Below are 13,244 nucleotides of genomic sequence, written 5' to 3'. Positions count from 1 at the left end.
GAAACTTTTCAGTCATTGTTAGCAAAAAAAGAAAACATTTTATGAGAATCTACCCCTAAAAATTATGTTTTGAATTTAACAATTTAACTTTTCATTCTATTTTCTGTTGCAGTAAAAATGCTTTTTTACCACTTGAAGGACAAAACTGGCAATCGCTGCCCAATTGACTTTTAAATAATTATACAAAATTAATTTAATTTATTTTTATAAATTCTACATTTATGTATAAGCGACGTTAAGTTTGTCAAAAGAAAGCTTGGAAAAACATTTTCCTTGCCTGAAATAATTGAGGGCAAAGAGGACAAAGTTTCAGTTTAGAATTTTTGGTCATTTAGTGTTAACGGTTCAATTCAATTTGTAATTTACAACCTTTTATTGTACAGTCGTGCTCTCGTGGTAGGACCGTCGTCAAAATGACTTCTCCGCGGTAAAACGGCTTCAGAATGAGGAATTTTGCCTTCGCAGTGGGACAATTAGTATCCTACCTTTCCAATAGTACTAATTGTCCCACTGCGAAGGCAAAATACTTCATTCTGAAGCCGTTTTACCGCGGAGAAGTCATTTTGACGACGGTCCTACCACGAGAGCACGACTGTATTTTGATACTTTATTTACAAAAAAAAAAACAAAAAAGAGAAGAAGTAAAAGAATGAATGCTCTACTAAACGCCTTAACCTCTAGGCCGCCAAGCGGGGTCGTTGAACGACCCCAGCGCTATATTTCGTGCTATAACTCAATAAATATAAAAAATACCATTCCCATCTTTTGGAAATAAGTTCCTTGGTTATCTGAGGAGGTCGTGTAAAAATTTCAGCTCAATCCGTCCACCACAAGAAAAGTTATTAAGGAAAATGTAGAAGAAGGGAATTCAAAAATTGATGTAACGGTCATGCTGCGGAAAATTTCTTAGAATGAAGTTAGTCACATCATAAATCATATGGTTGAAGGGGGTTGAAGGGTTTGTTTTTATTTCTCACTTTACCTTCTCAGTGTCAGAATTATCGCGAATAAGTAACATAAACAACATAAAACATAATTAGAAGCATATAAATGTGCAAAACAATAAAGAATATTCGAGAAATATTGCCATTTATCACGGTGCGGGAAGTGAGGGGAATGTGGGGAAGTAGTGAAAAAAAATAGCAGTTGCGGTCAACTTCGTGGCAAATTTCTCACGAAGAAAGTGTGAAAAAGGAGTGAAAAATGTTTTTCCCTAATATCTTCTTCTGCGTGTTTCCGGGTGGCGAATTTGTGATGCAAGGGGCAAGAGGACTATATAAGGAGTCTAAAGGTAGTGACCCGACAGTTCCCGGTTTTATAGTTTATGAGAAAATCGACTTCCTTCTTGGGGTCGTTCAACGAACCCACATTGGCGCTCTAAGGAAGCTCCAAGGTCTTGGCGGCCAGCAGGTTAATCGATCTGACCGATTGAAATAAAAAATAAATAAAAAAATAATATAAATCCCATAAATCCTAATCAAAACAATCAATTTTATTCAAGTTTTACCTAAAAATATTATTTAAAAAAAATTAATTTTAGATATTTTTCAACAAACTTATAATTCGCATAATACAACCCTGACTTCCCCCTTTGTTCAGCCCTGCTTGTCTGACAGCGAGCAAAATTTTAACTCCGCGACGAAATAAGGAAAAAAACGCAGCTGGGGACGACCCAGAAGTAGCTTTGAAAATCTCTGTGATTCCGTACTGGGGGATGCTCACTTGGGGGTGATTGTGAAGCCCTACTCCCTGGAAAGTCTGGACACAGTGAAAAGTTAACCAAATAATCCCTGGAAAGGCGTGAAAAGTGTGTGAAAAGTTGCAAAAAGGGGTGGAGGGTGTCTTCCTGGTTTTTCTTCGGGGGGTTTTCTGTCTGTGTGCCTCCCCGGGGGGATTTCTGGCGTCCCCAGGAGTGGCTTCTAGTAGCTCTGGGGCTCCACAAAATGGACTAAAAGTCTGTCTGAGTGGGTGAGTGAGATTTTTCGCGCTTTATCGCTAAATTTTTGGGACAAGTGAGTGATGGTGGTGTGGAGTAATTCGAGACTTGTGCGGATTCTCCTTGTGGGGGATCCCGGGGTGGGGAAAACATCGTTGATTCTGTCGCTTGTGAGTGAGGAGTTCCCAGAGGATGTGCCCCCAAAGGCGGAGGAGATCACAATTCCGGCGGATGTCACTCCCGAACAGGTGCCCACGAATATCGTCGATTTCTCAGGTAATTGAACTTTTGAGTGGCTCCCACCACGTGCTCCCGGGGCAACTGAACATCATCCCTCTCACGCGTGCCTTTTACAGCTGCCGAACAAACGGAAGATGCGCTGGCGGATGAAATTGCAAGAGCCTCTGTGGTTTGTGTGGTTTACTCCGTCGAGGACGACACAACCATTGACCGCATCTCCTCCCACTGGCTCCCCTTGATCCGGGAGAGTATGCCCATTGATCAGAAGAAGCCCGTTGTCCTTGTGGGCAACAAAGTGGACCTCGTGGATTTCTCCACAATCGACGTGAGTCTCACAACGGATTTCTCGTGCTTATTATGTAATCAACCCCCATTGATAACAAAACAAATCTTCTCCCACCCACACAGCAAGTATTGTCCATCATGGAAGAATACCCGGAAGTGGAGAGTTGCGTTGAGTGCTCCGCCAAGACGCTGCAGAACATCTCTGAAATGTTCTATTACGCACAAAAGGCTGTTTTGCATCCAACGGCACCACTCTACAGCATAGAAGATCATGATGTAAGTGTTTGTTGGCATCTTTTAAGCGTCCTTTTTGCGTCTTTTGCAACAGAAGAAGTTTATTCTTCTGTCAGGAATTATATTTCACAACAAGCCCATAATCTTGCAAATCTTTACTGTTTTGCGTCGTAGAGAAATAATTTTTAATGAATTTACGGAATTTACATCACAATTTAGAGTTTTTTCATCAGTTTTTCCACTGAATTAATTTCCCAGATAGAAGATTAATGATAGGGGAACCTGGGGTAAAACGGTGAATTTTTGGGAGATAATTTTTCCAGAGTTCCGTGGAAATATTTGAGATTTCCCATGACAACGATCTTATAGGAAATTTTCCGGGCTACAACTTTGTTTCAGACGGATTTTCTCTATCTCAACGGAAAAATGCTTTTTCAGGTCATTTTCCAAACCCTTGCACTTTCACCATTTTGCCCCAACCCTGGGGTAAAACGGTTAATTGCGTTTTTTGTTCGCTAATCTTAATTTAATGAAACTATTTTAGCAAGACACTATAATATCTATTGAGAATGAGAGATTTGTGTACCAATTAAAACTTTTTTTTAATAAAAAAAAATACAAAAAAATAAAAATAACGTTAAATTTAAGAAATTGTCTTTTTTATTTTTTTTAGTTAATAAAAATTGGTAATAGTGAGTGTTCAATCATCCTAAATTAGTTATAGGGGAGAGCGGGGCTATTTGTGACAGTTCGGAATTTTCAAATGGCAATTTCTCCCAAGTTATTAATCGGAAGCATCTGAAAAAATTAGGATAAGAAGTCCTATCTACCCTCAATAGTTGACTGTAGTTTGGTGATTATCTGATGAATAGTTTAGGAATAAAAAAATAAACAAATTTTGAGGCCTCCAAAAATACGCTTTGCGTGTTGAGAAAAACTCATTTTCCGACACTTTTCTTTTAGCGATTTTCCAATCTCACCGTCTTATCCACAAGCTAGGTCAATGCAGAAAACGTTGCTAAGGTGTATTTTGCACTAACTTTTAATGATTTTTCTACACATTTATGCAAATCAACACAAATGTAAAGTGGGGCTAATATTGTCACTAATGTAAATCATATGCAACGTCAAAATATTGACATGTTTTCTAACCTTATTGTTGCAAAATGTAGGAGTTGAGAAAATTCCGAAATTCTGTGTTTTAGTGGATAGAAAAGTGAAATTCCTTGCCGTGGATGAACAAGTGAGGAGTTCGGTTAGTAGCTACAACTAATCTCTCAGGTGGAAAATCTTTGGAAATGTCGGAAAATTCCACCGACTTAATTACCCCCGCCGGTGACAATATTCGTCGACGGATTCTTAAAAAAGTCAGAAGCGGAAGGGTTCAGGAAAAGCTCGAAAACTCATATTTTCCGTGGAGATAGAGAAAAGCGGTCTGAGACAAAGTTGTAGGCAAGGAAATTTCCCATGAGAATGGCCTATCGAGGAAAATTTCTTGCCCCGTGGAAGTCCTGCAGACAGGGATTTATCCAAATTGACACAAATAGCCCCGCCCTCCCCTACTAATTAAGGGATTTTTTCTCAAAAAAAAGTTATTTAAAAAAAAACCAAATTCACCATTTTGCCCCAAGCGGTACTTTTTACTATCAGTGTTCTACGGGAAATTCGGAAGATTTTTTCGGAAAATTCAAATTAGATTCGTGTTTAGCAATAATTACTCTGTCTAAAAATGCATTTGGATCAAAAAAAATTGCAGAGAATTTCCCCAAAACTTAATTTGTAGTTGAGTGGTCAGAGTAACTTTGAGGTTCGAAAAATTTGTTTTTCAAATAAAAGCCAAAATATTGGATCAATTATTATGAAACTTTCTAGGCTTAGGCAGGGGTATGAAGTGCAACTACTGACAAAATTAGACAGATTAGCTCCCACTGCTTTTTGAGATATTAATTTTTATTTTTTTCCCATTCACCATTTTACCCCAGTTACCCCTAAATGGTGGAAAAGAAGAGATTTTCCTGCATTTTTCACTGCAGATGAAATTCTTGGATACTTTCCAAGGAAATCTTATTCAAAAAAAAAATGATTAGTCCCTTTTCCCTTAGAGATTGTTCCTCTCTCCCCATTGCAGCTCACAAATGATTGCAAGAAAGCCCTCGTGAGGATCTTCAAGGTGTGCGACATCGATGGGGATGGCCTATTGAATGACTACGAGCTCAATCACTTCCAGCGACGTTGCTTCAATGCGCCGCTGCAGCCTCAGGTGCTGGATGAGGTGAAGGCTGTGTTGATCAAGAACATCCCCGATGGTATTCGTCATGACGCCGTAACGCTCAAGGGGTTCCTCTACCTGCACTGCTTGTTCATTCAGCGTGGACGGAATGAGACAACGTGGGCTGTTCTTCGGCGGTTCGGCTACAACGAACACCTCGAAATGTCCAAGGAGTACTTGCATCCGGCTGTGAAGGTCCCTCCCGGCAGCAGTACGGAGCTCTCCCATCGTGGTCAGCAATTCCTCACGGCTCTCTTTGAGCGGAGTGATCGCGATGGGGATGGAGCCTTGTCGCCGGAGGAGTTTAAGAATTTGTTTAGCGCCTGCCCCAATGTGCCGTGGATGTCGGACGTTAAGTGGACGGTATCGACGAATGACAATGGCTTCCTCACGTTGCACGGATGGATCTCCCGGTGGGCTCTAATGACGCTCGTTGATCTCCCCAAGACGCTGGAATATCTCGCCTATTTGGGCTTCAATGTGCACGAGAATGAGTCCCAATTGGCGGCCATTCATGTCACGCGCGAGCGAAGGTTGGACTTTGCCAAGAAGCAGAGTAGTCGCTCTGTCTACGTATGCCACGTGATTGGGCAGAAGGGGTCCGGGAAGACAGCCCTCTGCCGTGCCTTCATCTACGACGACATGAAGGTACAAATTCTCATTAAATAAAATGTACTGGTAAGCTGACCAAGCTTACGAGAGCTGTGTTTCTTTCAGTGTACCAATTTTGTGAGAGCAAAATAGAACGCAAATTAGTTTAAATACGCGCAAAGTCGGGAAAAGTAGAAAAGTCATACCCCAAGAAATGTTTGGAAGGCCATATCTCGAGAACGGATCCATAGATTTTCATAAATTTTTTTTTGTTTGAAAGGTCTCGAAGTCAGCTATAACATATCGAAAAATGAAAAAAAATTATGTCCCCATTTTCGAAAAATTCGAGTTCGAAATTTTTGAAAACTTTGTTTTTGATTTCAGCGCCTCTTGCGGTCATTTCTCGAAGTTGCAATGTTTTCGACATTTGTAGGGTTTCTCGAAACCTTTCATTTGCGCTTGAGTTGATCAAGATCGGACTTGTAGAACCCGAGATATGACATGCCAACTTTGGAAGGCTATATCTCGAGAACGGATCCATAGATTTTCTTCATTTTTGGCATGAAGCTAGATAATATGGTCAGCTACAACATATCAAAAAATGAAAAAAATTTATGTCGCCGTTTTCGAGATATTCATCGAAAACTCATCGAAAATTTTGTTTTCGATTTTTGGCCCCCTAGCGGTCACTTTTGAAACTTCGGATGTTCTAGAGAGTTGTAGGGTTTGTTGAGATCTTTCATTTGACCCCGGGTTGATCAAAATCGGTCAAGCCGTTTTCGAGTTATGGTCGATTTTCGATGAAAAATTGTGGCGGCCATATTGACTAAACGGCTTAATCGATTTTCAAAAATAAAGCATCGTTGGAAAGCTCTTGATGGCCCCTACAACATATCCAAATTTCAGATTTTTAGCTATAATAGAGGCTGAGATATGGGCAAAACAAAATTTTGAGGTTATTCAAAATGGCGGACGGGAAAAACTTATTTTTGGCGCATACGTTTTTTGGAATGTGAGGACCCTAATTCGTGCTCATCCCAAGTTTGTGCCCGATCTGACGACTTTCGATTTTGCTCGGTACACAAAAGCTGTGTCTGAAAGAAACACAGCTAAAAAATATTTTTATTTCAATAAAATTCAAACAAAAAATTTAATTTCCGTGCAGAAAATCACAGAAAAGGACCTCCGGAGTGGTGTCCAGCACTGCATAAACGTCGTTCAGGTGTACGGGCAGGAGAAGCATCTCGTTCTCCGGGACATTGACGTGCGGCAGGTGCTGGATCCCCTACAACCGAATGAGGTGCACTGTGATGTTTCCTGTCTAGTCTACGACGTGAGCAATCCCAATTCCTTTGAGTACATCGCCCGGATCTACATTAAGTACTTTGCTGAGAGCAAAATACCCGTTTTGATTGTTGGCACAAAGGGGGATTTGCTGGAAGTCCCGCAGAATTATCTCCTCCAACCAACGGAGTTCTGCAGCAAGTACAAAATACTGCCACCGCAAATTTTCAGCGTCAGGGATAACAAGAAGGACCTCTTCACGAAACTTGCCACAATGGCGGCATTCCCGTGAGTAAAGAAATTTATTTTTCAAGAATTTATTTTTTGAAGGGTTTTTGGGCTCAAAAAATTGGTGAAAGAATCTATTAGTCCAAAAAAAAAAAAAGAATTAAAGGGATTTATTTAGAGGACTAAACTGAAAAAAAATCCTCTTTTGAGCACCTTTGCTAACAATTTCTTCTTCTATATATGACAACATGCACACACACCTGACCACTCTTGATCGGCAATAAAAAATTGTAAAAAAAACGTAATTTAGTCGCTTCCAAGCGGCTTGGATCCTCTTTTACAAGCACAGGTTGGTACAGCTGTGGGAGACCACGTAAGTTCCGCTTCAGAATTAACTCTTCTAATACTTTAAAAAAAATGCCAAAGCTCGCATTTTGGTTGTTTTTTATTTTTTTTTTTGGTATAAAAAAGTTTTTTTTTCTTTAATAAAATTCGCACGCGAAACACTAAAATAAATTTTTTAAAAAATATTAACAAAAAAGTGCTTGTCAGGACGTTTTGCTTACTAAAATGCAATTAACACTGAAAAAAAAATGTATAAAAATGTGATATTGGTGATAAGTGGTTCGATAAATTCATGTGGGGCTAAGTGAATCAGAGACGTGAATAACAAAAAAAAAAAACATTTTTATTAAATTATTTTAAAAGAGGAGTTTTTTCTAAACTTTGAAATGATTTTTTAAGGTGATATAGTACGAGAAATAATATTTTTTCAATATTTTTGTTTGAAAATAAAAATGAAATAATAATGGGGCTAAATAAGTCAGTTCGGGAAAGTCAAAACGGCGCTAGATAGCATTAAAGTGATGCTTCGTCAATCTGAAAATAGTCTTAAATCTCTTTATTTACTTTCGTGTAGCATTTTACCCCATCGTTTTGACCCAGATAGCCCCATTCATTTAAAATCTTTTACAAATTATAATGAAAATGAAAATGAGAGTACTTTTACGTTTTCAACGTAAATTAAGGCACTTAAAATACTTAATACTTTTCTCGTAACACTTTTTTAGTTGTTAAATTAATTATAAATTGTTTTATTTCATATTTTTTTTGTATAAAAAAAATTTCAAAAATATTTTTTTTTAAGATTAAATTGATAAAATTGCCATAATTTAAAGTCTAGAAAGAATAATAGAAAGAAAAGGGTTACAAAACATAGAATTTTGTCTCATTTTTCAAGTGAAAAATACAAGATTTAATAAAAATTTTTAATATTATCGAACCACTTATTAATTAAAAATGTACAGCAAAAGACGAAAAAAAACCTCATTGATGTTCTCTTTTACGTCTTTTATTAAAAACTTCGCTAAATATTTACAAGATTGACAAAAATACTTAAAAAAATGTTGTCAAAACTTGTACTTCGTGTATCATTCGACAAGTGATCGGCAATAATCGTTTGTCAAATTCAAATTCAAATTGACATAACGGAAGCATAAAACTGTTGAACATCTCTGAATGTAGAACGTCTTCTTTGCTTCATTAGCATTCGCGCGTGATCATCTCCAATTTAGCTTCACAACGCGCAAAGTAAATTTAGTGAGATGAAGCATTAATAAACCAGTGAACGGTAGAAATTGAAATTTTACGATTTAGCCGCAGATTTCCACAGAAAATCACGTAGATTTTCACACTGAATCATTTTATTGAGATGATTTTTTCCATTTGAAGTGAATTTCTATTTAATTAATTCGTTTCTGTGACTTTTTTGTTCTATAAAATTAATTATTTTCCTTCTTTTTTTTAATCTCTGCTTGATCGCAAAAAGAATGAAAGAAAAATCCCCAAAGAAATGTTCCAAATCAATTTAACAATTTCTTCTTTCAGTCCCCTCCGGCGTGTCGTGAATTTCCTTTTTATGAGTCCCAACACATCGATGACTTGGCCCCAACCTTTTAACGTCAACAGGTGCAAACAAAAATCATTAAATCTTCCTCTCTTTTTTCCATTTCTCTTCAATTCTTATTTTATTTAAATCATTTTTCGGCGCACGATTTAGAAAGCTTCTTTCCCCCCACAAAGGCACGATGCACTTTTGCACCAAAAAACAAACTCTTTCTCTTGTTTCGTAGGCAAAAGGAAAATGTAAAAACAAAATATATATCCGCATTAGAATGATTAGAATTAATTAATTTTATTATTAGTTTATGTGTAAATAAATGGGTAAGGTAATTAATTTTGTAGAAAAGTATTAAACGTTGGTAGTTAGTAGTGCTTTGTAAAGAATGCGATAAAAAAAATTTTCACGCATGAAAAGAATTCCATTAGAGGTGTTAGAACAATTGGAAAAGAATGCTTTGTAATAATCAAGCTGGGAATCTCAAAATGGTGCTAATTCAAGTAGAACAACTTGCTTGCCTAACATAATTTATTGAGTGTTTTTACAGATTACATTATTTCTTTTTTTTTACAGTGCATGGTGGTAAGTTTGGTACAATTGTGGTTATTTTATTTCATTTTTTTTAAATCCCAAAAATTAAAAATTAAATAGTTAAGAAATCATAAAAAACATGAATAAACATTAGTAGTTTTATATTTTAAAAAATCCTGCTATAAAATTTGGAGTATCCTTTCAACAAGGACACACTTGCTATAAAATTCTTTTTTATATCTAATTGTTTTATTATTAAATAAGCAAAGCTCTTTAAAATATCTTAAAGGAAACAAATCAATTATCCATAAAATCCTGTTGCCTTCATTTGCTATAAAATTGACAAATTTTATCCTCATCTTCCGCAAACGTCTGTTATTTTGTGACTTTCAAAAATTCATCATTTTATAGCTATTCGTGGTTAACCTTAATGATTTTTTTTACTTTCTCAGAGCTTAAATTATACCACAAAATGTAATAAAATTATCAAATATCATCTCCTATTTGCTATAAAATGCTATTGGTCAGCCCCAAGTACTTTTAAAATGCTGAACTTTCGAAATTCTTCATTATACACGTTTGCGGAAGATTATGGTGTTACTTGTCAATTTTATAGCATTTAAAGAAAAGACAGATCTTTAAAAACTTAAATATTGTTTTAGACCTGCAATTTCATAATTTACCTAGTCAATTCAACTATGAAAAACAAATTATCAAAGACTCCCATAATTGCTATAAACTTCAAAGCTTTCAAAATTTACCACCGTAGGTGTATGGAGAAAATGAGGGCGCGTTGTTTATTGATTTTATAGCAATTCATAGCTTATCTCAACTTAAATAAATCTTATCCATCATAAAAAATCTCATATTGAAAATTTTATTGTCCAAAATCTAATTCTTTCACAATTTTCATGAGAAATCATATTTACAGAACAGTTTTTCCTTGATTAAAAATTTGTTGTTTAAAGAATTTATCCATAAAAAAATATTTAATTCAATTTTTATCACTAGAAAATGCATGAGAAAATAATTTATAAGTCAAAGCATGGCTTAATTTGTTCCTTAAAATCTTTTAAAATATTTTCATCATATATGTGTAAGAGAATGTACCAAATTTTCCCCCATGTACTGTACGTAGAACAAGGAATGAACGCAAAATGAATTTAATTAATAATTTTTCTTCAATTTTCCTCCCCCCGCAAAATTAGACACTTGAAGCACTTTGGCCTCACCCCGGAAGATCCTTTGGTGTGGTGGAAGGCCGGTCTGGGTATTGCTGCCATCACCGTTGTGGGTTGGTACGTTGTTCGGGCTTTTCAGCGGAACCCCTCGAGCACCTACAGCAGCCGGTGAATTGCGTGACTGGAGAGAGAGAGAGAGTTTGTAAATAAGAAGAAAATTTTTTGAATTTTGAGCACGAGGATTTCCCAGCGTGCAATCCAGGATGTGGAAAATATTTCTCAATAATCGACGCCACGTAGTCATTAGTCAGTAATTTTTAGATTAAATAAATTCATTGGAATCAAGAGAGGATGAGCTTGACCTCTGGAGCAGCGCATAAAAATGATAATCTTGTAAATATTTTACTTTCAATCCGTAGTCTTCAAGCTTCTCCATTCTCAAGTTTTTTTTTTTGTTTTATCGCCACAAGTTTTTTTCTTTTGTTTTTATTAAAAAAAAAAAGAAGAGTCAATGAAGTTCTTGTAATAGTCGTCATGAGTAGATGATGGTGTAGTTCAGAAGATAAGAGCGGGAGATGATAAATAAAGGAAGAAAAATAAATTGAAGTAAATTGAAAATTTCAAGAAAAAAAAACGAGTTTTATTGGATTCCAAGTTGTATTCTGTGAATTTCCCGGATTTCCTGATGATCAGGTTCTTCCTCTTCGTTTGTTATGGAGGAATCACTGTCGTAGTAGTAGTCGGATGATGAACCACTCTCATCATCCTCGAGATCATCCACTGAGCCGTCATTCTGGAACTACAAAGTTTCTTGAGAATTATTCTCTGTTTTTCAAGGAAAAGGATAAACTCACATCCTGATTCTCCATGTGAAGATCCAATTCTACCTGCATCCGGAAATCCATGGCCAGGAAGACGGCTGTTATGAGGAGAGGGAGTGTTGTCCGGCTATTCCATGCGAGCTTTGTGAGGAACATAAAAGTCTGACCGAAGGTGGAATCCATCATATTGCTGTAAAATAAAGAGGAGAAAGGAAGTTCTTCTTCAGTTTTTTTGAGCAGGAAAAAGCTCGTATATTGCAACAATAAAAAAATCTCTACAAAGTGGGAATGTGCCGAAAAAAAAAAAGCTTTAATCGTAGTAATCCACATGAGCTCCGGAAGCGAAGGCTCCCTCCTGGAGGACTTGAATGAATTTCTTCGTGGTCTGTTCGCGTGTGACGAGATTCCCGGATGTGAAGAGTCCCGTCATGGTTGTCTTGAGCTCGGGATCGATGGAATTTGTGCGAATATCCGCTGCCATGTCCGTATCCACGGGTCCTGGGGAGTAGTTGAGTACGCAAATGGTGGGATTCTCAGCTGCCAAGCAGCGGAAGTACATCTCCCGGGCAGCGCGAGAAGAGCAGTAGAGAGACATGCTGGGAAAGGGCTCAATGGCAGCCTTGGATGTGACATTAACGATGAATTTCTTCGTTTCCGGGAAAGTGGCCATGAAGACTGCATTGAGGATGGCCACGGAGAAGACATTCATGGCAAAATGTTCCCTCCAGATGGCCTGATTATCCATGTCTACAGCCCACTTGCCCACATCCCCCAAAGTGCCGACATTGTGAATCATCAGGGCGTATTGAAAGGATTCCTTGGAACTATTGGCCAGCGCTTTGGTCACAATCCCCTCGAGAGCTTCCTTAGAAGGCTCACTGAGATCCACGGAGGCCGTAACAATGGTCACACGATCATTGGCACGCAAAATCTCCCCTTTAGTACTCTCCAGGCCAGCAGCTGAACGTGCCAGGAGGAGAATAAGTGATCCGGGCTTCATCACTTTGGCACATTCCACAGCCATTGTCTGCCCAATCCCACGGGATGCTCCCGTAACTAAAAGAAACCCAACTTCATTGAGATTTAGCCCACCCATTATTTACCCCGCAATGTTGTCTTCTCAGCGACTTCCGTCAGATTCCCCTTCGGCCTCCTTAGCCTGCTGCTGCTGTTGCTCCTCCTCTTCACTCTCAATCTGCAGATGATCGTGCTTCACAAGGTGCACTACTTCCCCCACCGATAGTGCCTGTTCAGGACGCAGGAATCGAGCAATCTCCTGCGCTGCTCGAAAATCCGGATTCCCCACTGGAGCGTCGAGATTCAGATCAATATCGCGATTTGCCTGAACTTCCTCACTGCAATCCACAAGGAGACTCTGGAGGCAAGCTTCACGCTTCTCAGCTAACTGACGAAGGACGTCCGGGTTGTTCTTAATACGCCTCAATTTGGATTCTGTGCAAAAACAAAGAGATTTTCATGAAAGATTAATTTCCAGTATTCCAGGAGATTGAGCGGGATTCTGGACAAACCTAATCTGTCGAGATATTCCTTGGAATCCGGAAGACGTTCACTTGTTGCTCGTGCTGGTTGGAAGTTGTCTTCAAAGCCTATTTCAGTTCTGAGATTGCTTCTGTCGTCATTTTCCAGCCACGGATTCATTATAACTTTGAGGTTAGGAACGTCAGAGTGAGATAAAATGATAAACTACGTGTTTTGCATGCTCCTCTGCGAGAGTGAGACAAAT

At 38.0% G+C, this 13,244-nt stretch overlaps 4 protein-coding genes across 8 annotated transcripts; 1 reads left to right on the top strand and 3 right to left on the bottom strand.

Moving 5' to 3' along the window:
- The first annotated feature begins 1,593 nt into the window (after positions 1 to 1,593).
- Positions 1,594 to 11,313, top strand: LOC129787191 (mitochondrial Rho GTPase). 5 transcript variants are annotated; one of them, XM_055822565.1, is made up of 8 exons: positions 1,594 to 2,212; positions 2,293 to 2,501; positions 2,585 to 2,737; positions 4,824 to 5,612; positions 6,721 to 7,127; positions 7,378 to 7,440; positions 8,955 to 9,035; positions 10,707 to 11,313. In XM_055822565.1, the coding sequence occupies exons 1-8, from the start codon at positions 2,020 to 2,022 to the stop codon at positions 10,849 to 10,851; spliced, it is 2,040 nt and encodes a 679-aa protein (XP_055678540.1). In that variant the 5' UTR covers positions 1,594 to 2,019; the 3' UTR covers positions 10,852 to 11,313. The 5 variants fall into 5 exon arrangements, with proteins under 5 accessions (XP_055678540.1, XP_055678543.1, XP_055678542.1 ...); XM_055822566.1 differs by having other exon boundaries at positions 1,601 to 2,212; positions 7,378 to 7,416; XM_055822568.1 differs by lacking the exon at positions 8,955 to 9,035 and having other exon boundaries at positions 7,378 to 7,416.
- Positions 11,314 to 11,319: 6 nt separating this feature from the next.
- Positions 11,320 to 11,686, bottom strand: LOC129790764 (uncharacterized). Its single transcript, XM_055828499.1, has 2 exons — positions 11,534 to 11,686; positions 11,320 to 11,478 (listed from the first exon to the last, which is right to left on the bottom strand). The coding sequence occupies exons 1-2, from the start codon at positions 11,684 to 11,686 to the stop codon at positions 11,320 to 11,322; spliced, it is 312 nt and encodes a 103-aa protein (XP_055684474.1).
- LOC129787208 (uncharacterized) lies at positions 11,575 to 13,180 on the bottom strand. Its single transcript, XM_055822595.1, has 3 exons — positions 13,030 to 13,180; positions 12,604 to 12,952; positions 11,575 to 11,690 (listed from the first exon to the last, which is right to left on the bottom strand). The coding sequence occupies exons 1-2, from the start codon at positions 13,157 to 13,159 to the stop codon at positions 12,621 to 12,623; spliced, it is 462 nt and encodes a 153-aa protein (XP_055678570.1). The 5' UTR covers positions 13,160 to 13,180; the 3' UTR covers positions 11,575 to 11,690; positions 12,604 to 12,620.
- Positions 11,726 to 12,610, bottom strand: LOC129787204 (sepiapterin reductase-like). Its single transcript, XM_055822591.1, has one exon. It carries the CDS (start codon positions 12,594 to 12,596, stop codon positions 11,811 to 11,813), a length of 786 nt encoding a protein of 261 aa, XP_055678566.1. The 5' UTR covers positions 12,597 to 12,610; the 3' UTR covers positions 11,726 to 11,810.
- Positions 13,181 to 13,244: the final 64 nt, after the last annotated feature.

This window comes from Lutzomyia longipalpis, chromosome 1 (genome assembly GCF_024334085.1).
Source record: "Lutzomyia longipalpis isolate SR_M1_2022 chromosome 1, ASM2433408v1".
Lineage (NCBI taxonomy): Eukaryota > Metazoa > Arthropoda > Insecta > Diptera > Psychodidae > Lutzomyia > Lutzomyia longipalpis.
Note: the sequence above shows the minus strand (reverse complement) of the source record. Positions and strands in the feature narration are given on the sequence as shown.

Bases quoted from the DNA above. Each gene is read 5' to 3' on its own strand.
- LOC129787204 (XM_055822591.1), bottom strand. From the start codon at position 12,596: ATGGGTGGGCTAAATCTCAATGAAGTTGGGTTTCTTTTAGTTACGGGA.
- LOC129790764 (XM_055828499.1), bottom strand. From the start codon at position 11,686: ATGATGGATTCCACCTTCGGTCAGACTTTTATGTTCCTCACAAAGCTC. The intron at 11,479-11,533 runs GTGAGTTTATCC...GAAACTTTGTAG, and splicing joins TTCACATGGAGAATCAGGAT to TTCCAGAATGACGGCTCAGT.
- LOC129787191 (XM_055822565.1), top strand. From the start codon at position 2,020: ATGGTGGTGTGGAGTAATTCGAGACTTGTGCGGATTCTCCTTGTGGGG. The intron at 7,441-8,954 runs GTAAGTTCCGCT...TTCTTCTTTCAG, and splicing joins GTACAGCTGTGGGAGACCAC to TCCCCTCCGGCGTGTCGTGA. The intron at 9,036-10,706 runs GTGCAAACAAAA...CCGCAAAATTAG, and splicing joins CAACCTTTTAACGTCAACAG to ACACTTGAAGCACTTTGGCC.
- LOC129787208 (XM_055822595.1), bottom strand. From the start codon at position 13,159: ATGAATCCGTGGCTGGAAAATGACGACAGAAGCAATCTCAGAACTGAA. The intron at 12,953-13,029 runs GTTTGTCCAGAA...GTTTTTGCACAG, and splicing joins GGAATATCTCGACAGATTAG to AATCCAAATTGAGGCGTATT.